Source organism: Meriones unguiculatus, chromosome 14 (genome assembly GCF_030254825.1).
Source record: "Meriones unguiculatus strain TT.TT164.6M chromosome 14, Bangor_MerUng_6.1, whole genome shotgun sequence".
Classification (NCBI taxonomy): Eukaryota; Metazoa; Chordata; class Mammalia; order Rodentia; family Muridae; genus Meriones; species Meriones unguiculatus.
In genome coordinates this window covers 155,001-177,500 of record NC_083361.1, presented here as the reverse complement: position 1 = coordinate 177,500, position 22,500 = coordinate 155,001, and the positions used below count along the sequence as shown (strand labels likewise).

General features: G+C 49.5%; 1 protein-coding gene and 1 long non-coding RNA gene across 3 annotated transcripts in view; one reads left to right on the top strand and one right to left on the bottom strand.

The window, feature by feature from the left end:
• The window catches only part of LOC132647003 (uncharacterized), a 2,124-nt gene extending 1,288 nt beyond the window's left edge, over window positions 1-836 (top strand). The window contains exons 1-2 of one of the 2 annotated variants that reach the window (XR_009585293.1): window positions 61-264; window positions 518-836. This is a non-coding gene — a long non-coding RNA (uncharacterized LOC132647003). Of the gene's footprint in view, window positions 1-60; window positions 265-517 lie in introns of those variants that run through there. The other variant, XR_009585292.1, reaches the window with a different exon arrangement.
• Window positions 837-20,547: 19,711 nt separating this feature from the next.
• Window positions 20,548-22,500, bottom strand: part of LOC132647070 (collagen alpha-1(I) chain-like) — a 2,832-nt gene continuing 879 nt past the window's right edge. The window contains exons 2-3 of the mRNA XM_060366311.1: window positions 21,268-22,500; window positions 20,548-21,117 (exon numbers count right to left, since the gene is read on the bottom strand). The exon at window positions 21,268-22,500 is cut by the window's right edge and continues 54 nt beyond it. Of these exons, the coding sequence (XP_060222294.1) occupies window positions 20,548-21,117; window positions 21,268-22,500 (1,803 nt within the window). The remainder of the gene's footprint in view (window positions 21,118-21,267) is intronic.

The window sequence follows — 22,500 nt, the reverse complement described above, 5'->3', positions numbered from 1 at the left end:
CCGAAGAGGGCGCCAGAACTCCATTATAGACTGTTGTGAGCCATCTCTCCAGTGTGTATTTATCTCCCTCCCTCCCTCCCTCCCTCCCTCCCTCCCTATCCCAGACTCAGAGATCTGCCTGCCTGCTCCATTTTGATTTTTTTTTTTTTAACTGATATGTAATGTCTAGGTAAAGGTTGAGCATGTTACCTTTCTCTTTTTTCTCTCCCCGCCATCATAACAGTGTGCGGCGGTGCTTGCTTGCTTGCTCGCTCGCTCCTCGAGGTGTGTGCGATTGGCCCTTCCTTATCAGCCTGCCTGCACACTGTCTGCCCGAGCCAAGGGGGAAACGGGGGTGGGGGGCGGGAGGGCACACGGAGGAGAGGAGATGGGCATTGGGAAGCATGGTGTTCTCTAAAAATTTGAATCGGAATCGTTCTTTCAAATAGACCAATCTGCTCTACTCTGCTTTGCTTTGCGGGGCCAAACGTAATGGACTCCTCCCCACTGACATGCTTCCTTTTTGCTATCCATGCAGGGTTCCCTGACCACCCTGGCGAACAGGACAGGACGGAGGCGAGAATCAAAGGCACGGCCAGAAAGAGGAGTTTGAGGTGTGGGACTGCTATGCCCCGGCACAGTCAGCTGGACTGACTGACTGCCCTCCTTCTCGAGGCGGGACGCAATCACGCATACAAACAAAAGACTACCTCTTTCCAGCAGAAGAAGATGGCCCTTCCTTCCTCTTCCTCTTGACTCACAGGTGGTACTCTATCTACCTGCTTCCCAGCCCACCTGAGCCACCCCCCCCCCTTCACTTTACGCTCAATTACAATAAATAAATGAATGACTACGAAGTTTCTAGTTGGTTCATTGACTTATGTTGTTTCTCTCTGTGAGCTAATTTTTACCACTGCCCACTCGTGTGTGTGTGTGTGTGTGTGTGTGTGTGTGTGTGTGTGTGTGCGCGTGCGCGCGCGCGTGCGCTTGGGACTGGAAAAACAGCCGGTATACTCTTCAGGCAGGTGCAAGATCTCTGGGGTTCTGTTTGTTTGTTTTTCTTTTTCTTTCTTTCTTTCTTTCTTTCTTTCTTTCTTTATTTTTTTTTTTTGTTCTTGTTTTGGTGGTGGTGGTGGTGGTGGTGGTGGTGGTGGTGGTGGTGGTGGTGGTGGTGGTGGTGGTGGTGGGTCGTGTTTTTCCACTGTGATTTGTTTTAAAACTCACTCCATTTGAAGATCTGCAAGTGACCTTCAAGATTTACTTGGGCTTCTTAGAAGAACCTCTGGTTCCTCTCTCTAGTCTTCTTCGGGCAAATTCAAATTGACCCCTCTGAGGAAGGCTGTAAGTTCTTTTTATATGCCACCCCCCCCCTCCCCGATTATTCTATTTTCTTTAACTGGTATTCTGCCTCCGTATGTGAGAGTTCCCTAAAACTGGAGTTACAGAAGGTTGCGACCCGCCTGCAAGGTGGGTGCCCCTTGACCATCGCTCTTCTGGGAGTGTAGAGTAGAGGCATTCATTTTTCTCCCCCTCTGGGTTTGCAGGCTGGATAATGGTTAGTATCCACTTCTCCCTGAACAAATCTGAGGGTGACTCTTCACAGCTAAAGGATCTGCCTTCATTCACAGTTTCCCTCCTTGAGATTTGGGGCGGGCTGCGGGGAAGGGGGTCGATCGATCGATCGATCGATCGATCGATCGATCGGCGGGGTGGGGGACGGGGTGGGGGTGGGAGGGGAGGATCGGCAGGGCAGATGGGGAGGGAGCGGAGTCTTCTTTCCCAGTGGAGAGACAGGGCCTCCAAACTGCCTCTGCCTCTCAGGCAGGCGTGCACCACCACGCCCGGCTCCGGTTCGGTTCGACATATTCAACCGATATTTAATTTCTAGGGAAAGCTTGACCGGAGGAACTGGAGGGAATGGCTCAGTGGTTAATAGCACTGGGTACTCTTCCAAAGGACTCAGGTTCAATTTCCAGAACCCACGCGGCAGCTCGTCTGTAACTTCAGTTCTATCTAGGTGATCGGACACATAAAATAAAAGTATAAATAAATAAATTATTTGGGGTTGGGGATTTCCCTCAGTGGTAGGTAGATCGCCTGCTTAGCAAGCGAAAGGAAGGTCCTGCCTGGGTTGTTTGGTCCTCATCTGGGGGGTGGGGGTGGGGAGATAGATAAAAATAAATAAAATAAAAAAAAAATAAAGCTGAAATTATGGTCTCCAACACCCAACACACACACACGCACGCGCGCGCGTGCACACACACACACACACACACACACACACACACACACACACACCTTTCTCATCTTATCTTTGATTTTCTGGTTTTAAATAAGCACACCCCAGGGACTGATGAAACTGTAAATTGCAAGAATTGCCTGGGGTTTCCAAGAAGACTGACTGACTGACTGACTGACTGACTGACTGACTGGCAGGAGCCTCCTGAGACTACTAGCTCTGCTGGAAAATCTACCTAGTATGGAGGATGGCGTCTCATAACCATATAGGCGGCTCCCCTTTGTCCAGCTGGGAGTGAGTGGTTGGATAGGCAGGAAAACAGAGTCAGCAAAGTTCAGCTGTGTTATTTGTCGGGGGTGGGTGTTCCCATTACCCCAAACTCCTCCTTGATCCTCTCCACCCACCCAAAATCTGCCCGGGGCCTGCCTGCTTACATTATAACATTATACCAGTGAGAATCTGCTGGAGAAAAATGATATTTCCTTCTCTGGTGGTTGTCATTTCGAGATAATTTCTGGGTCAGAGATATAGGGGGCTTGTCTCTCGATTTTCCCTCTCAGAGCTGGGGCCCAATCTGGCCTAGACTTATTGCATGGCCCGGATTCACCCCCCCCCCCCCTTAAATATTTAAAAGCAGGCACACGCAGAGAGGCATTTGAAAGAGGTCTTTAAAGGTAGTTAGTACTGTGTACTTTTCTTCATTTCATTAATAAAGCAGATTCGGATTGCTTGTGTAGAGAGAAAATATTTTTCTGCCTGCCTGCCTGACTGCCTGCCTGCCTGCCTGCTTGCTTTTCTCCCTCTCCAAGTGGGTTTCTTAATGAGTGGAACAGGGAATGTCTCTGACAGGAACTCACTTGGGGGTAGCAGCCTTGCCAGGCCACAGAGGAGGGCAATGCAGACAGCCCTGATGAGATGGGATTGGGAGGGGATGAGGGAGAGGGCTACAGCTGGGATACAAAGTGAATAAACTGTAACTAATATAAAAATAAAAATTTTATTAAACAAACAAACAAAAAATAGGCTGTCCTCGAACTTACAACTGTCTCCTTTTATGCTGTCATAAAAGTCGTGTGCCACCTTGCCTGGCTTCTTTTCTTTCCTTTTTCCTTTTTCCTGGCCTGGGCCTTTGGTCCCATCCTGTATTTTTATTATGGTCTGGGTGAACCCACGGGTAAAATGAAAGTTAAAGAGAGAGAGAGAGAGAGAGGGAAATCCAGCTGAGTGGGGTGGTTGGTTTATGGTTTAAGTCACAGCGCTACTGGAGAGGCGGAAGCAGGCAGATCTCTAAGGCCGACCTGGTCTACCGACTGAGTTCTGGGGCAGTGGAAACCAATCCACAGAGAGACCCTGTCTCCTCCGGTGCACCGAAAAAAGGGGGGTGGGAGTGATTCAGGGAACAGTTTCCTCTCATTAATACACAACTAAGAGCGGTCCCCACCAAATAAAACAAAACGGGGTAAAAAAAAAAAAAAAAAAAAAAAAAAAGAGTCGTCCCTTCTGTCCCCTGGGAGAGGAACAACAAAGTTCTTTAGAATTCCTGGAATGCGGCCCCACCGGTTTAACACAGCAACGATGGGTGTGCCGCTGAGCTGAGGGAGGAGTGAGTGAGCTGGAGGTCCCCTCCTCCTCCTCCCCCCCCTTCCCCCATCCCCCCTCCTCCCCCCCCCCCCCCGCCCACCCCGGCCCTTGCTCTCTTGCCTGGCCTTATTGCAGATTTTTTCAAAAAATATGTGGAAGAAGTGTACCTCTATAACAGAGTGTGCTGTTGTTTTTCACATTCTGATGGTTCTGTAATCTCTGACTGATCATGATTTTTCAAAGAGTTTCTGACTTCATTCCAGCAATTTGCAAAACCTTCCTGGGGCTCGGGGGAAGATGGACTGCTGGGAGCTCTTCGAACCTCCAAATGCCGAGCGCCAAAGGGAGATGAAACAAATTAATGACGAAGGACGTGCATTCCTTCTAGGTTTAGTCCAAGGAGGAGGATACGATGAGAGAGATCATCTGAATATCGAAACAAAGAATATATGGCTACCCATACGAGACAGACACCTGTATTTTAGAAAAACTTTGACATTAAAACAAAACAAACAAACAGACACAGAAACCCCTCTTACTCTGTAGAAACAAACCATCACAGAGGTTTAGTGTCGCTCGCTCTTTACTCTGATTTTTAAAAGAGAGGATACCATGACAATCAGAGGGCTCCCTGTAAATACAGTAGGGATAGAGACATAGAGCAGGATTAAACACCCCTCTCTCCCATGTCTCCTGGCTGACAACACCGTTTCTTGACCCTGAATCTGAGAATCCAGGGTTCAGTTCCCTCTAACTCTTTTCCTTTAGAGCTTTAGAGGCTCTCTCCACAACCAGAGGCCCATGGCAGTTTAAGAGTTAAATTATATAAAGATTATATAAAGAGTTTTTTTTTTTTTTTTTTTTTTTTTTTTTTTTTTTTTTTTTTTTTGCCACAACCAGCAGCCCCAAGTAGCAGCAGCCATCATCAGGTCATCCCTGACTCTGACACCTGCCTTGTCTGCTGGAAGATGGTTGGTCTCTGGCAATAGATTGTTTAGCAAGGTTAGGGAAAATCTTACGGAACAATTTGAAGTTCACTCTTACTAGTTGAGCGAGGAGCTCTTTCTTTCTTTCTTTCTTTCTTTCTTTCTTTCTTTCTTTCTTTCTCTCTCTCTCTCTCTCTCTCTCTCTCTCTCTCTCTCTCTCTCTCTCTCCCTCCCTCCCTCCCTCCCTCCCTCTCTCTCTCTCTCTCTCTCTCTCTCTCTCTCTCTCTCTCTCTTTCTTTCTTTCTTTCTTTCTTTCTTTCTTTCTTTCTTCTCTCCCTCTCAGCGTGTGCGTCTACCAAACTTACACAGAGAAACCCCATCTCAAATGAGCCGAAACTAAAACAAAACAAAACAAAACAAAAAACAATTGAAATAAAAAGATTATAAACTTCTGCTTTGAACTCATCATGAGCATACGGATGAAACTATGGGCCAGGCTGGACACACACTAAGAGATTCGCCTGCCTCTGCCTCTCAAGTGCTGGAATTTTGTGTTTGCTTGGTTCGGGTTTGGGTGGCTTCCCTAGGTGCTGTGCTGGAAATGGTTGGTCTGGAAATGGTTGGTCTCTAGCAATAGATTGTTTAGCTAGCGAGGCTGGGTAACTGTGCTTTTTGTCGGTGGCTCCGACGTAGAAAATCTTAGGGAACTATTTGGAGTTCGGAAAAGTTTACTTTTGTTACTCCCGTCTCCTTCCCGCCGGCGCTTGCTGCGCGGGCTGTGTGTGCGCTCTGCTGTGGCCCGAAGCTGGCTGCTGCTGTGTGAGTCAGGTGACCTCGGACGAGTTGCGCTGCCCGCGCTGGCCACTCGCTCAAAGCTCACTCACCCTGCCCGGCCTCTGTCCCCTGGTCATCCTCTGAGGCGCTAGCCGCACCGCCCCTGGCAGGCAGGCAGGCAGGCAGGCAGGCAGGCAGGCAGGCAGGCAGGCAGGCAGGCAGGCAAGAAGCACCCGCTTCCCCGACACCCCCCCCCCCCCAAGCCCCATCGTGGCCGCTGCTGGGTCGTGGACCCCTAGCCAGGCTCGTGGTTCCCTGCTCAGGGCAGTTTGAACTGCTACCTAGGACTTGGGCTCCTGCTTGGCCTGTACAGGCTAGCTGCTGGATTGCTGATACTTGGATTGCAGTTCTAACAACGAGTACATCCACTGCTGGTTAGAAATGGCGTAGATATTTACATTCGCATTCGCTGACCGTCTACCTCTTAACATGCTGCTTCTCGGTTAGATCTCATCGGTTCAACTTCCGTTCTTTGGCCTTTAAAATAATTCACTACGGAGCCCAGACCGTCCTCGAACTCCTGATCCACCCCCCCCCCCGCACCTCCCCCTTCCCGGGGCAGGCATCGCTCTGTCACCGTGCCCGGCTGCATCCTTTCAGATTTTCCCAGACAGCTGGGCGGTGATCGGCGTGTTCTTATCTGTCATCCATTCGATTTTAAGCTTACACTAAAATTTAGTTACATTTAGTGGAAAAAAAAAAGTTCGTTCCCTCCCTCCCTCCCTCCCTCCCTCCCTCCCTCCCTCCCTCCCTCCCTCTCTCTCTCTCTCTCTCTCTCTCTCTCTCTCTCTCTCTTTCTCTCTCTCTCTTTCTTTCAAATAAGCCCAAACAGAATGGTGGAGTTCTAGGACTACTACGACGAGAAACCCCTGACTGTACAGGAATCAATCAAACAAACAAACAAACAAAACCAGGATGCCAGCACTTGGGAGGCAGAGGCCAGTCAAATAATAATAATAATAATAATAATAATAATAATAATAATAATAATAATAATGTGTTGTTCCAGCACAATCAATTGTATTTTTCCTTTTATATTTTAATGACAAATAATAAAAATTAAAATTAACATGAATGATTCATCAGTTCATTACAGACTTAGGTTTGCCCTGTCGTGACGATATGCTTTTCAGTTTGTTTGTTTGTTTGTTTGATTGCTTGCGCTACCATGCATGCCTGGCCTATGTTTTGTTTTTATTTCTTGTTTGGTTGACACAAGATTTTGAGACGATGTCTCCCTGTATTGGCTGTCTTTCATACCGAGTAGATGCCTTGACACAGGTTTTCTCATGCCTTGAAGATATCTCTAGTTCTTTTTTATTTTAGGTGTGTGTACTCTCAACCGCTGAGCCCCCAAATTTATTTATTAATTTATTTATTACTTGTTCAGTTATTTATTATGTAGCTATTTATAAAATTTGAGATAAGCTCTCTCTTCATAATCTCTCTCTCTCTCTCTCTCTCTCTCTCTCTCTCTCTCTCTCTGTATGTCTGTGAGAGACAGAGAGACAGACAGACAGACAGACAGACAGAAACAGAGACAGAGAGCTATATTTTAAAATTAAAGAAGGTAATGAATTAAAAACGAACAAGCTTGTTTTTTTGTTTTTGTTTTTGTTTTTGTTTTTTTTTTTGGTTTTCAGGTTTTCTTTTTCTCTTCAGATAGGGTTGTCTGGAACTCACTCTGGAGACTAGGATGGGCTCAGACCCGGAGGAGGTTGGTTGACTGGCATCTGAGGCCCCAAGTGCTGGAAGTCTGTTTTGTTTGGTTTTCTTTTCCTTTGCAGTAAGTGGTGTCCCTGTGTAGTGCTGGAACTCACTCCGGAGACCGGACTGGACTCTTCCTCTTCTTTTTCCTTTCCTTTTCTTTCTGGTTTGGGTTTTTGTTTGGCATGCAGTGGCTATCCTGCCACTAGCTCTGGAGACCAGTTTGACCTTGAAACAGAGAGAAAGCCTGCTTCTTCTTTTCTGTTGTTGTTTTTGTTTCTTTGTTTGTTTGTTTGTTTTTGTTTTTTGTTTTTTTTTCTCCTGACCCCGATCCCAAGTCCTGGGTCTGTGCAATGGTGCCGAACCAGTTGGCTGTCAGCCTTCTTGTCTATCCCTCTAGCTTGTTGATGAATTGTTCTTGCTTGGTTGTTGTTTTTCTTTTTTAATATTATTATTTTTTTTAATATTAATCACAGGTTATTTACTTTTTATCCCAGCCGTAGCACCCCCCCACCCCGCCCTAATTTCTTGGTTGATTTTAACTGTATTATTTATATTGTGTGTGTTTTTGTTTTGCCTGCCAACCTGCCTGTCTTCCTGCCAGTATCCTTACAGCCCCAGTTTGTAAGTTTCACATTTAGAGTTAGAATTTGTTCGGAGAGATAAGTAATGTGCAGGCCTGTACTGCCACCACCAGCACAGACTCTAATTCAACGTGTTTGTGTTTGTGTGTGTGTGTGTGTGTGTGTGTGTGTGTGTGTGTTTGCTTGTTTTGTTTATTTATCCATTCATCCATTCTTTTGTTTACTGGTTGTTTTGTTTTTTTCTGCTTTTGTTTTGTTTGTTTGTTTGTTTGTTTGTTTCCAGCCTTGGTAGCCTTGGTTTTGTAGACCAGGCTGGCCTGGAACTCAGAGAGATCCACTTGCCTCTCTCTGACTCCCCGAGTCCTGGGATGACAGTCATGTGCTACCATGCCCGGCCTATGTTTTAATTTCATTTCTTGTTTGGTTGACACAAGTTTTTGGAGACAATGTCTCTCTGTATTGGCTGTCTTTCATACCGAGTAGATGCCTCGGCACAGTTTTTCTCACCCCTTGGAGACTTCTCTAGTTCTTTCTGATTTTTTTTTTTTTTTTTTTTAACTTATTGGTCTTTATTTCATGTGCGTTGATGTGAGGGTGTCAGAAGACCTGGAACTGAAGGCCCTGAGCTGCCATGTAGGGACTGGGAGTTGAGTGTGGGACCTTGAGAAGGAAGACCAGACCATGTGCTCTTAACCACTGAGCCATTTCTCCAGCCCCTGAATTTGTTTGTTTGTTTGTTTGTTTATTATTTGTTCGGTTATTTATTATCTAGTTATTTATTTGAGACAAACTCTCTCTCTACATCACTTCTCTCTCTCTCTCTCTCTCTCTCTTTCTCTCTCTGTATGTCTGTGAGATACAGAGAGCTAGCTATATTTTAAAATTAAATAAGGGAACGAGAAATTAAAAACAAACAAGCTTTGGTTTTTTGTTTGTTTGTTTTGTTTTGTTTTGTTTTAGTTCACATATATTTTTTTCTCTCCAGATATGGGTGGCTGCCCTGCCACTCACTCTGGAGACCAGTCTGGCCTTGAAACAAAGAGAAGGCCTGCTTCTGCTGTTTTTGTTTTCATGCTTTTTGTTTGCTTGTTTGTTTTCTTCTAGGCAGTGAAGCAAGGGTGGGGGGGGGGTAGAAGAGAAAGAAAGACACACATCACACACAGAGATCCCCCCCTCTCTCAAACACACACCAGAGAGAGAGAGAGAGAGAACTAAAGATATGATAAAGAATATAAACCAGAAGAAGAAAAAAAAAAAAAAAAAGCCTGATTCCTGGAATTAGAGAAATACAAGGAAGACAAGCTGGGTGTGGTGGTACATTCCTTTAGGCCCAGCACCTTGAAGGCAGAGGCAGGCAGATCCCTGGGTTTTAAGCCTGCTTTGCAGATGGTATCCTTTCTCGGGAAACCTTGTTTCACATAACCTAAAAACAAAACAAAACAAAAAAAAAAACTAAGTAACTAAGTAAGTGCATGAATAAAATAAACAAATCATAAGGAGTGACTGTCATGGCGTTCTCTTTGTTATTCTCTTTCATGTTATCATTCTGAGGAATGATACATACATTAGTATGTATCCTGACACCATAAACAAGTGTGGTGTGTGTGTGCGCGCGCGCATACTGAGCTTTGGTTAAAAGGCTTTCTTTGCTTTCTGCCAACATTCGACATGATTTCATGGCTAGAAAACCACCCAGCGTGGCCAGAAGTAACATTACCACCGTATCCCACGTGCTTTTGTTTCTAGAAGTGATAAAGCAAATGTTTGGACAGTGCGTTCAGGAGCAGCTGTACATTAGTGTCCCGACATGTTCAAAGATGTGCGTGTGTGAAAACACCTTAAAGAAAAGTTAGGTGTCTTCTTGGAGTTGATTGTTTCTCCCAGAGACAACGTTCGGTCAACTGCTTTAACAAGCTTAGGCAGACAGAAGTACATGTTCTGTACCATTCACGGTGCTTTTAACAAGAGATGTTCTTACGACTTGACTCTCCGGACGCTAACGAGGTTATCGATGTATGACTATTTCCTAAACGGATGTTTGGAAGGTGCAGTTTAATTTAAGATTAAATTGAATGGACAATAGGATAACAAGAAGCTTCGGTTTTTGTTTTGTTTGTATTTTTTTTTTGTGGGGGGGTGTTTCTTTTTCTCTTCCACAGGGTTTCTTTGATATATGCATGGCTGTGTGGTTTTTATATTTTAGTTAATTTGTATTTATTTAAAATGTGTATTTATTTGTATGTATTTGTATTCATAAACTCATTTAATTTATTTAATTTCGGAAGAGGTCAGTTCTATACTAGACTACGCTGTCTGTGTACACACAGAAAGATAGAGAGTGTGACAGAGAGACAGAGAGTGTATCAGAGAACTGTATTTTAAAATTAAGTTGAAGGGAAAACTATGTCACCAGAAAGTAAAAACAAAGAAGCTTTTTTTTTCTTTTCTCTGTTTCTCTGAAACAAGCATGGCTGTGTGTGTGTGTGTGTGTGTGTGTGTGTGTGTGTGTTTAATTTGTGTTTTCAAAGATGCCATGTGGTCAACAGCTGAGCAAATTTAGGAATTTAGCCAAATTAGACTATACCCCTCTTTCCCTCTCTCTCTCCCCAGCCCTGCAAGATTATAAACTTCTGTTTTCAACTCATCATGAGCATACGGATAAAACTATGGGTCAGGCTGGACACACACTAAGAGATTCGCCTGCCTCTGCCTCTCAAGTGCTGGAATTTAAAGTTTACTTTTGTCTCCTTCCCACCGGCGCTTGCTGCGCGGGCTGTGCGCTCTGCTGTGGCCCGAAGCTGGCTGCTGCTGTGTGAGTCAGGTGACCTCGGACGAGTTGCGCTGCCCGCGCTGGCCACTCGCTCAAAGCTCACTCACCCTGCCTGGCCTCTGTCCCCTGGTCATCCTCTGAGGCGCTAGCCGCACCGCCCCCGGCAGGCAGGCAGGCAGGCAGGCAGGCAGGCAGGCAGGCAGGCAGGCAGGCAGGCAGGCAGGCAGGCAGGCAGGCAGGCAAGAAGCACCCGCTCCGCCGACCCCCCCCCCACCCCCCCAGGCCCCATCGTGGCCGCTGCTGGGTCGTGGACCCCTAGCCAGGCTCGCGGTTCCCTGCTCAGGGCAGTTTGAACTGCTAGCTAGGACTTGGGCTCCTTTGGAGACTCGAGTCAGGCCTGCTTGGCCTGTACAGGCTAACTGCTGGATTGCTGATACTTGGATTGCAGTTCTAACAACGAGCACATCCACTGCTGGTAGATATTTACATTCGCATTCGCTGACCCTCTACCTCTTAACATGCTGCTTCCCGGTCCTCGAACTCCTGATCCACCCGCCATCCCCCCTTCCCGGGACCGGCATCGCTCTGTCACCGTGCCCGGCTGCATCCTTTCAGATTTTCCCAGAGATGATGGGTTGAATGTGAGGACAGTCTGCTTTACCTGGACTAGGAGTCTGCGTTAACAAGCTTAGGCAGAGAGACAAACATGCTTCTTAGGGAACGATTTGTGAACCTCCAAATGCCGAGCACCAATGCAGAGCACAAATGCAGAGACACCCACGCACGCACGCACGCACGCACGCACGCACGCACGCACGCACACACACACACACACACACACACACACACAGAGAGAGACAGAGACAGAGATATAGTCGTATTTTATGTGCGTTAGTGTGAAGGTGTCAGATCCCTTGGAACTTGTGAGCTGCCGTGTGGGTCCTGGGAATTGAACCCGGGTCCGCTCGGAAGAGCCGACAGACAGTGCTCTTAAGCACGGAGTCATCTCTCCAGGCCCTGAAAGATGAAACGTTAACCCAAAAGTTTTTCCCTTTCCTTTTCGTCGGGTCGTCTTTCTGCGTTTAAGTGATCGTGTGCGTGCGTGGACCACTTCATCTTCTCCATGTCTAGCGATTGCGAGTTTCATCGAGTTTAGTGATACCTTTTCTTATTTTTTATTTTTTGATTTTTAAAAGATTGATTTATTTTATGCATACGAGTGTTGTATCTGCATTTACATCTGCCAGAAGAGGGAATCGGTTCACCTGATAGATGGTTTGTGAGCCACCATGTGGTCCCAAGAGTCATTTTTTCCCTTTCTTTTTTCATCGTGTCATCTTTCTGTGTAATGGACCGTGTGCGTGGACCCCTTGATCTTCTCCATCTCTAGCGACTGACGTGGAGTTGAGTACTCTAGGCTGCTAGCACCTGTGATGTCTTTTTATTTTTTAATTTTTTTTAAAGATTTATTTACTTTGGGTATACGAGTGTTGTATCTGCATTTATATCTGCCAGAAGAGGGAATCGGTTCACCTTCTAGACGTATCACTTTTCTGTTTTCTTCTCAACTGAGTTCAGAAACGCGGTTCCATATTTTCCTGTACTTAGTTCGCCACGCTGTGCTATGCCTTTCCGTTCTTACCTTGGAGAGACGTTTTATGTGTTCTTCTGTACTATGCCAGATAGATAGATAGATAGATCACTTTTCTGTTTCTTCTCAGCATAGCTCAGAAACACTGTTACATACTTTCCTGGACTTTGTTCGAAACGCTGTGCTTTGACTTTCTGTTCTTACCTTGAAAACACATTCATGCGCTCTTCTCTACTAAGCTAGATATAGCACTTTTCTGCTTTCTCTGTCTGTGAGAGACAGAGAGTTAGCTATATTTTAAGATTAAACAAGGTAACGAGAAATTAAAAGCAAATCAAGCTTCTCTCTCTCTCTCTCTCTCTCTCTCTCTCTCTCTCTCTCTCTCTCTCTCGATAGGGTTTCTTTGTTACAGGCGTGGCTGTCCTGCCACTGGTTCTGGAGACCAGTCTGGCCCTGAAACAAAGATAAGGCCTGCTTCTGCTTTTGTTGTTGCTGTTGTTTGTTTTCAAGCTCTTTGTTTTTTTTTTTTTTTTAATTCTAGGCAGTGAAGCAAGGGTGGGGGGAGAGAAGGGAAAGAAAGACACACATCACACACAGAGATCCCCTCTCTCTCTCTCTGTCTCTCTCTGTCTCTCTCTCTCTCAAACACGCACCACAGAGGAGAGAGAGAGAGAGAGAGAGAGAGAGAGAGAGAGAGAGAGAGAGAGAGTCTTTTGTAAATTGAACTAAATATACGATAAAGAGTATAAACCAGAAGAAGAAGAAAAAGATGTCTTCCTGGAATTAGAGAAATACAAGGAAGAGAAGCTGGGTGTGGTGGTGCATTCCTTTAGGCAGGCCCAGCACCCTGAAGGCAGAGGCAGGCAGATCCCTGGGTTTTAAGCCTGCTTTGCAGATGGTATCCTTTCTCGGGAAACCTTGTTTCAAAAAAACTAAGTAACTAAGTAACCGAGTAAGTGCATGAATAAAATAAACGAATCATGAGGAGTGAATGGCGTGGAGCTCTCTTTGTTATTCTCTTTCCTTTTCATCCTGATACGTGGCTGTATTCACTCTGCTTTCACCCAGGAGTGAGTGATTTCATCCATGCAAGACACCTAACAAGTTCACTGAGGTATCCGGACACCCCAAACAAGTGTTTTGTGTGCATACTGAGCTTTGGTTAAAAGGCTCTCTTCGCTTTCTGCCGACATTCAGCGTGATTCATTGCTAGAAAAAAACCACCCACCGTGGCCAGGAGTAACATTGCCACCGTATCCCACGTGCTTTGGTTTCTATAAGTGATAATATAACAAATGTTTGGAAAGTGCGTTCGGGAGCAGCTGTACAATAGTGTACTGACATGTTCAAAGATGTGTGTGTGTGTGTGTGTGTGTGTGTGTGTGTGTGTGTGTGTTTGTGTGTGTGTGTGTGAGTGAAAACACCTTAAAGAAAAGTTAGGTGTCTTCTTGGAGTTGATCGTTTCTCGCAGAAACGTTAACACGCTTAGAAAAGACGAAAGGACATATTCTTTAGCGTTCACGGTGCTTTCAACAAGAGATGTTCTCACGACTCTCCGGAAGCTAACGAGGTTATCGATGCGTGAATATTTATTAAACAGATGTTTGGAAAGTGTTCGTGTCCTCTCTCTCTCTCTCTCTCTCTCTCTCTCTCTCTCTCTCAATCTCAATCTCTCTGTCTCTCTCTGTTTCTCTCTATCTGTTTCTCTGTGTATGTGTGTCTGTGAGAGACACAGAGACAGACAGACAAAGAGAGAGAGAGACAGAGAGTCAGAGAACTATAATTTAACATTAAATTGAACGGACAATAAGATAATAAAAAAACTAAAAACAAAGAAGCTCTGGATTTTTTTGGGGGTTTGGGTTTGTTTCTGTTTTTTTTTTTTTTTTTTTTTTTTTTTTTTGGTGGGGGGGTTTCTTTTCCTCTTCACACAGGGTTTCCTTGATACATGCATGGCTGTGTGTTTTGTTTTGTTCTTTTCTTTTTTAATTGATTTAATTCGTATTTTATGTGCGTTAGTGTGAGGGTGCCAGATCCCTTGGAACTGGCGTTATAGGCACTTGTGAGCTGCCATGTGGGTCCTGGGAATTGAACCGGGGTCCGTTCGGAGGAGCCGACAGCGCTCTCCAGGAGCCATCTCTCCAGGCCCTGAAAGATGAAACGTTAACCCAAAAGTTTTTCCCTCTCCAGGAGCCATCTCTCCAGGCCCTGAAAGATGAAACGTTAAACCCAAAAGTTTTTCCCTTTCCTTTTCGTCGAGTCGTCTTTCTGCGTTTAAGCGATCGTGTGCGTGGACCACTTCATCTTCTCCATCTCTAGCGATTGCGAGTCTCATCGAGTTTAGTACTCTAGGCTGCTAGCACCCGTGACACCTTTTTTTTTTTTTTTAATTTTTAAAAGATTGATTTATTTTATGTATACGAGTGTTGTATCTGCATTTACATCTGCCAGAAGAGGGAATCGGTTCACCTGATAGGTGGTTGTGAGCCACCATGTGGTCGTTCGCTGGGAGTTGAACTCATGACCTTTGGAAGAGCTGAGCCATCTCTCCGGCCCCGCATGCATCTGTGATGATAGCTTAGAGTTTGTCCAGGCTCTTATGGCCTTTAGAGCTTTTGCAGTTCCGCTAGGTCTACCCTTTATAGGTTGATCCGTCTTTTCCCCTTGCAGCTTTTAATAGGCTTTCTTGGCTTCTGTAGGTTTACTGTTTTGGCTAGTACAACGCCAAGGGAATTTTCTTTTCTGGTCTAGTCTATTTGGTATTCTGTGTGCTTCTTTTGCTTTGAAAAGCCTCTTCGGTAGGTTAAGGACATTCTCTTCTATAATTTATCTGTTTTTGAAAATATTCTTTGTATTTTTTCAATATCCTTGATTTATTGGCTGTTTCATAACTGGATTTTCTATTTGTTTCCTTGTTTCTTTCTTTCTTTCTTTCTTTCTTTCTTTCTTTCTTTCTTTCTTTCTTCTTTAACATTTTCTTTGAGCAATGTATCTATTCTTTCTATGATATACCTTCAATGCCTGAGATTCTCTAATTCCATCTGTTGTAATCTGTTAGCCAGGTTTGCCTCTGAAGTTTCTATTTGAGTCCCCTACCCTTTTGTTTTGTTTTCCCACTTTCGGAAATTCCCTCGGTTTAGGTTCTCTTTATCTACTCTGTTTTATTTTTCAGGTGTTTGATTCATTTCCCTCCACAGTCTGTGGTTTCACAGATTTCTTGAAAGGCTCTCTTAATGTTCTCTTTTAGGAAGGACCTCTATCATATTTGTAAAGGCTATCTTAAGGAAGGTCTTTCTTCTTGTGCTTCGCTGTTGACGGGCTCTAGCGGAGACATATTGCCCTGGCTGGCATTGGTGGTGTAGGCATCTAGGATTGGGAAGACTGTAATTCTAGGTGGTGCTGATAGCTGATATCTGGTTTTATCTTTGTCGTTTGATCTTTGTTTTCTGTTTTCTCTCTGGCTTTTAGGAGCATGTAGAGGTTGTGTGTCTTCTGGTAGAAAACTGGGTGTAAAAACCAGGTAAAATGAGGCAGAGAGAGAGAGAGAGAGAGAGAGAGAGAGAGAGAGAGAGAGACTAGAAAGGCCACAGCAGAACGTCAGATACAGAGCTAGGGATGAGACTGGGGGACTGACTGGACTTGGAGGAATGAGGGGAAGGTGAAGATTTTCAATTAGCCTACTTAATTCCATGGTCTGAGTGTTTCAGTTTGCTATTTAGTGCTTATATATATGAACAGGAAGAAATTATGTATTATTTTGGTCTTCTGTAGTAGTATTAACAAGGCGTGACTGGAGCAAAGCAAGACTTGTTTTACACACACACACACACACACACACACACACACACACACACACATATGTATATATATATATATGTTAATGAAAGATAAAGCAGGGGGCTGGAGCGATGGCCCAGTGGTTAAGAGCACTGCCTGCTCTTCCACAGGATCCAGGTTCAATTCCCAGCACCCACATGGCAGCTCACAACTGTCTGTAATGCCAGTTCCACGGCATCTGACACCCTCACCCTAATGCACATAAAATAAAAATTAAATAAATTATTAAAAAAAATAGAAAGATAAAGGAGAAACATAGTCTCCTTAAATGGAGACTGTAAGAATGATTGTTTTTAGGAATTTTCTTTTCTGATATGCCCTCCAGCTTACTAGAGGCAACAGACTGGTCGAGGTCACATCTCGTATTGTCTCGACGACCCACCCCAAAGACCACCGAGGAGCCGATTCCGACGACGCAGGCGAAGTAGGGTCTTTTTAATGACCAGCTGGAGCTGGGGGGGGGGCGCCCCTCACACTCACCGATGCAGCAGTTGAGAGTAGAGCCCCGAGCTCAAGGGGAGGAGGGTTTCTGTTTAGTATTACAGCAAGGTGTGGGAAAATTTTAGGATTGATTGGTACTTACTTAGGCATCATCGGGTGTCCCGGGGAAAATGTTTGTGGGGGGGGGGGGGGGCGCCCAGGCAAAACCGTAATTGTTTTACTCATCCTCTTGTAAAGAACACCTGGGTTAAGTCCCAGGTTATTCGCTGAGTAGCCGTTGCTAGGGGTGATGGTTAAATATTACTGGGCTTTCTCCAGGCGAATCCTTGGGCGGGGGAGGACTCCATAGTCTTAGTTTTGGAATCGGTGACCTATGGCCTAGTTCCCGCTCTGCCTCCCAAGTGCTGGAATTCAGTTTTGTTGGTTTGTTTGTTTGTTTTTGTGTGGTGTGTGTGTTTTCTGTGCAGTCAAGGCCTTCTCTGTGTAGTCCTGGTGAACTCACACTGGAGACCGGGCTGGGCCTTTCGTCTTTTTTTTTTTTCCCCCTTTCCTGTTTTTCTTTTATTCTTTTTAAAGACAGGGAGTTGTTTTTCTTTTCTTGCACTAAGGGTACTGTGTAGATTAGGAGTTGCACGCACGCGCATATTCGGTCCAGATCCTGGTCCCGTGGGTGGGCAGGCTAGTCAACCTAGAACGAAAATGGGCCTTGGAGAGTATGGCACATGGCTGCCGCCATAGTGGCGGAGGTCAGGATCCGTGACGGCTGCCGTCTTCGTGGACAATCGTGAAACAGGAGATTACGTGGTTCCCCGCTCAGGGTAGTTCAACTCTACCCGGGACTTGGGAGACTTGAGCCCGATAATCCGGTTTAATCTTAACGGGGCCTGCTTAGTCACATTGTTACGTGATTGGAATCACATTAGATTTGGTTTAATTTTATCTGGTAGCCAGCAAGCCTCAGCGATCTGGACACATGAGGGGAAAGGGAAGCCCTGGCCTAGGGTGCTTCAAAGGCCCCTGGGCACCATCCTTTCGGTACCACATAAACAAACGTGGGGGTGCTGGCCATGCCTGTGATCCCAGCACCCGGGAGCTGGAAAGAGAAGGATCCGAAGAACATCTCCGGCAACATCGCAAGTAATAGTCATCCTGGACAAAAAGAGACCTTCCTCTGAAGTAGTTACTTTTTATTTTTTCTTTATTAATTTTTTTTTTTCCCCTGACAAACGTGCGAACGTGTAAAACCAAGCAAAATATAAAGCGAAGTCCTGGAGATAAAACAAAACAAAACAAAAAAACAAAAACGGAAATTTTAATTACTCCACTACTATTTTAATCAGCTCTAACTGTGTATTTAGTCCGAGAATGAACAACGGAGGTGGGGGGGGGGGGGGGAAGCTTGTGGCGGTGGTGGCGGCCACAAGCGGCGGCGAGGCGGTTTGGTTTGGTGTGTTTGTTTTGTAAAAGGAGGCCTAACTGGCATGGAACTGAGGCCGCCTCTTCTTACCTCCCCCACATCGAGGTGGGATGTCACCTTCCCCTAATTGTGCCAGTCACAGACTTGCCGCTTTTACTGGAAACCCCTCCCCCCCCCCCCCCCCCCCCCCCCACTTAGAGACCGAGCGTAAGATTTCGCCTTGTTTGCACAGCTTCCCGTCCTACTTTCGTTTTGGCTGCCTGAGGGATCCGCCCGAGGAGAACAGCCCGCGTTTGCTTTGTTCGGGCGGGACAACGGCCACCGTTTGTGTCACTCTGGTGGTGGGTACAGCTGCTCTGCTGTGCTTCTGCTGTGCTTGCGTGTCCGCCAGAGCTAGGCAGGACCCCACCGGAGCCCCGGAGTGCTGGCTGTGCGGCTAGTGAGCGATCTGTGAGTGTGTTGCTGCTGCCTTGGACGATCGAGATGGTGGTCGGGTGACACCTAGCGGTGACAATTTTCTGTAACGCGCCCGGTTCCCGGTGGATGACAAGGACAGCAGATTGCCTGCTACGAGCCAGACAGGGTGACGAGAGCCCCGGCGAGCAGGCGGCTGCGTCCCGGGGGTTGTGTCGTGTTTCAGAACGCTCTGAGTATACAGTGTTGGACCCGGAGAGTACTGGCGGAGGTGACAGGTGACAGTGGTGTCCCAAAGCGAGTATGTGGGGAGGGAGGCTTAGGCAGGTCGACCAGAAGGCTTATAGCTGTCGCCTCCGGGGCGACCCAGGCTCGTTTTTGAATTGGAGAGCCTGGCGGCCGGCCTCTGGATCCCAGGAGCGAGAGGATGCTGTGTCTCCGGCCTAACTGGACGACTGTCCCCGGCCCGACTCTGACTCCGCGGAGCCTCGGAGTCCCCCCCCCCCCTTCCGCCTTCTCTCCAAGAGTCCTCCGTCCCCAGCGGAGGGACTCTGGACCCCGTGCCCGAGAGGATGCTGTGTCTCCGGCCTAACTGGACGACTGTCCCCGGCCCGACTCTTGACTCCGCGGAGCCTCGGAGTCCCCCCCCACCTTCCGCCTTCTCTCCAAGAGTCCTCCGTCCCCAGCGGAGGGACTCTGGACCCCGTGCCCGAGAGGATGCTGTGTCTCCGGCCTAACTGGACGACTGTCCCCGACCCGACTCTTGACTCCGCGGAGCCTCGGAGTCCCCCCCCCCCCCTTCCGCCTTCTCTCCAAGAGTCCTCCGTCCCCAGCGGAGGGACTCTGGACCCCGTGCCCGAGAGGATGCTGTGTCTCCGGCCTAACTGGACGACTGTCCCCGTCCCGACTCCGAATCCGCGGAGCCTCGGAGCCCCTCCCCCCCCCCCCCCCCCGCCTCCTTTACTCTACGAGCGCTGCGTTCCCGGCGTCCTGTAGGTCCCTTGCTGGGTGCTTGTCTTTCAGTCATGTTCCTCTCGCTCTCAAGTTTATGAGGTCGACCAGTTGTTCCTTTGAGGTCCGGTTCTCTTGTTTATGGGGACATTTTGGGGACATTTCAACGGGCATGACCTCCAGGAATTCCCTTTGGTTCGTGACTTACTCCCCGTCTCTTTGGCTCATGACTTATGTCTTTGTGATCTGTCCATCTTGTACCTGGAGATATATGCTGACACGCTGTCCTTTGGTCATACTCTTGTAAAGGACGATGGCCTTCTCGGGTTGCTGTCTTCCCCCAAGGCTGCTGGGTTGTTTTGTCTCTTGCTCTCTGGGGCATTGCAGTTTCCTGAGGCCGCCTGGGCGACTCGTCACTGGCTGCCGTTTGCTGTGTTTGCGTGTCAGGCTTTTCCCGCTGTCGTGGTTGTCGTCGCCCTTTACCGTTTGGAGTGGCTGGGCCTGTGGGCCAGGGGGGGACTGATGGCTTTTGTGTGGCCCCCCTCGGTGCTTTTTTTTTTTTTTTTTTTTTTTTTTTTTTCTCTCCCTGCAGAGTTCCCGAATCTCTTGTGGGCTATGTCGATTGGTGGCCCGTTCCCCACTGCCACTGTGCCTCACGAGTGCACTTTTTTTTTTTTTTTTTTAATTTTTTTTTTTTTTTTTTTTTTTTTCTTCCTCTGCCAAATCTGCCCGCTGGGTTCCCGAGTCTCTGTGGGCTGTGCTGCTGGTTTGTGGCCCGGTCTCCTCTGCCACTGTGCCTCCCGAGTGCACTTTTTTTTTTTTTTTTTTTTTTTGGTGGCAGCTTCCCCGGCCACCTCTGGTGTGCTCTTCCCCCGTACGTACGCTCGCTTGTTGGCTTTGCCCGTGTGTGATCCTCGGTCGTTGCCTTCCCGAAGGCGGCTTCGCTTTGTTTCCAACCCCTCTCTCGTTCCTGGTTGATCGATGTGGTTCTCTCGTGCCGTCTTCGGGCCGGGGCCTAAGCCGCGCCAGGCGAGGGACGGACATTCATGGCGAATGGCCATTCATTGTGAATGGCGCCCGCTCCTCTCGTTCTGCCAGCGGGCCCTTCGTCTCTCCTCCCCACCCGCCCGTGGTGGTGTGTGGAAGGCAAGGGTGCGGTTGCCCGGCCTGAGCCCCGTGCCCGCGCACTCGTTGCTGCAGTGCGTGGGGCTCCGTGTGGGTTCGTTTTGCCCGTGTGGCCCCTTGAGCCCCCTTCCCCGGGCCGGGGGAGGGTGGCTCATCTGCGGCGTCGCGTGCCGCTCCCGGTCGGTGTGCGCGCGCCTCGTTCTTTGCGATCCTCGCGGTGCCCCTGGAGCGTCCCAGGACTTCGAGGTGCCCGCTTCTGAGCGGCGGTGGCGTTTCCCGTTCCCTCTGGCGCCTCCTGTGCTCGGCTTTGCTTGCTTGCGGCGTGCGTGGCTTGTTCCCGTTGTTTGCCGTCCCTCTTGTGGGTCCGTGCCCGCTCCGCTGGTGCGGGAGACACGGTAGAGGAGAAGGAGGAGGGGGGGTCGAGTGTAATGACCCAAAGGCCGGTGAGAGGCTCCTTGGGGTGCCCGTTTCCGAGAGGGGGGGCCCCTCGTCGGGTGAGCGTCCACCGCGTCGTTGCGTGCCGTGTGCCCTCGGCGTGTCCCGGGAGGCGGGCCATAACGCAGACCCCCCGCGTGCGTGTCTTCCCCCCGTTGCTCGACGGAGGTCGAGTTGCGTGAGCGTCACGCCCGCACGCACGTCGTTTCTCCGGCTGGCCGCGGCCGGGGGTGCTTGGTCGGGTTGGGTATGCCCCGCCCTCGGTGAGAAAGCGTTCCTTCTCTAGCTATCCGGGGAGAAGAAAGGGCGTGTGCTGTGTTCCGGTGGGGCTTCTCCCGAATGGCCTCCGGCCGGCTGCCCGCCCTGACCGCCTTTCTGTGCGCGTAGCTTCGGCCTGGCCTCCGGCTTCTTCCGGGGGCTTTGTTCTCTCGCCTACCGCGGCCCGCGCCTCCTCGCTCCGAGTCCGGGGAGGGATCACGCGGGGCAAGAGCTCGGCGTCATGCCGGTGTCGCGGAGTGTTGGGTTCTCGTGGCGGAGGTTGGCGGTAGCGGTGGTGGAAGGGCCGCGTGTGCACCCCCGCGCGCGCGCGGTCTGCCCCATCCCATCCCCGTGGGGCGCCGCGGGACGGGTAGCGGAAGGGCGGTGGTGGGCTCCCGGTCCCACCCGTCCCTGTTCCCCTGCCCCCACCCCGTGGCCGCCCGCCGCGTGCGGCCCTCCCGTGCGCGTCCCCGTCTTTGCCGTTCCCGCGACTTGGACGTTGCCGCGCGTGGTGCGTGCGTTGTGGTCTGTTCGTGTGGCGGGGCGTCGTCCCGCTCGCCCCCCCTCCTCGGCAGCGTTCCCACGGTTGGGGGAGCGCGGGTGACCTTTCCCCCCTCCGGGGGATCCGGGGTCGTCCGGGTCTCGGCGGTGTATCGATCTCTCTCTCGGGGGCGGCCTTTTGGAGACGGCGGTCGGCCGCGTCCGGCTCGTCGTCGGACGTCGGGGGGGTCCCGTTCCCGCTCGAGGGGCCCTCGGCGGCGGTGGCGTCGGCGTTCGGCAGCCTCTCGCGTTGCGTCTCCCCGGGGCTCCCCGTTGGGGGGGGCCGTCGTCGTTTCTGGGGTCGACTCGGTTCGGCGCCGCGGGTGTGGCGGGACCGCTCCCGGAGTGTGAGCGGTGTGATTCCCGTCCGTTTTCGCCCCCCGGTGTTCGGCCGGTCGCCGCCAGGGCGGGGGCGGCCTCTCTCTCGGTGCGTGCTCGGGTGAGGGGGCCCGTTCCCGTCGTCGCCCCCGCCGTCGCCGGCATCTCGTCCTTGCCGTGTCGTTCCCCCTCCCCGCCCGCCGCTGCCGGCTCCCTCGTGTCCGGGCCGACCCCCGCGGCCGTGCTGGCCGGGACCCGTGCCCCCCTCGGGGGGAGGGTCGCCCCGTGCACGCGCGGTCGCGCCTCGGGCGTTCGGCGCGGTCCGGGAGAGGCCGCTCGGCGTGTGCGGGTGGAGCAGTTGGAGGGCGGTCCCGGCCCCGCGGCTGCGGCCGCGTTCTGCGTGTGGACGTTGTGTGGCGCCGGGGGAGGTCTCCCGCGTGCGTCCGGCCCCCCGCGAGGGGAGAAGGGGCTTGCGGCTGCAGTTACCCGTCTTTGGTGGGTCCGCCGGCCGAGGTGCGTCTGGGGGCTCTTCCGGCCCCGTCGCCCTGTAGCG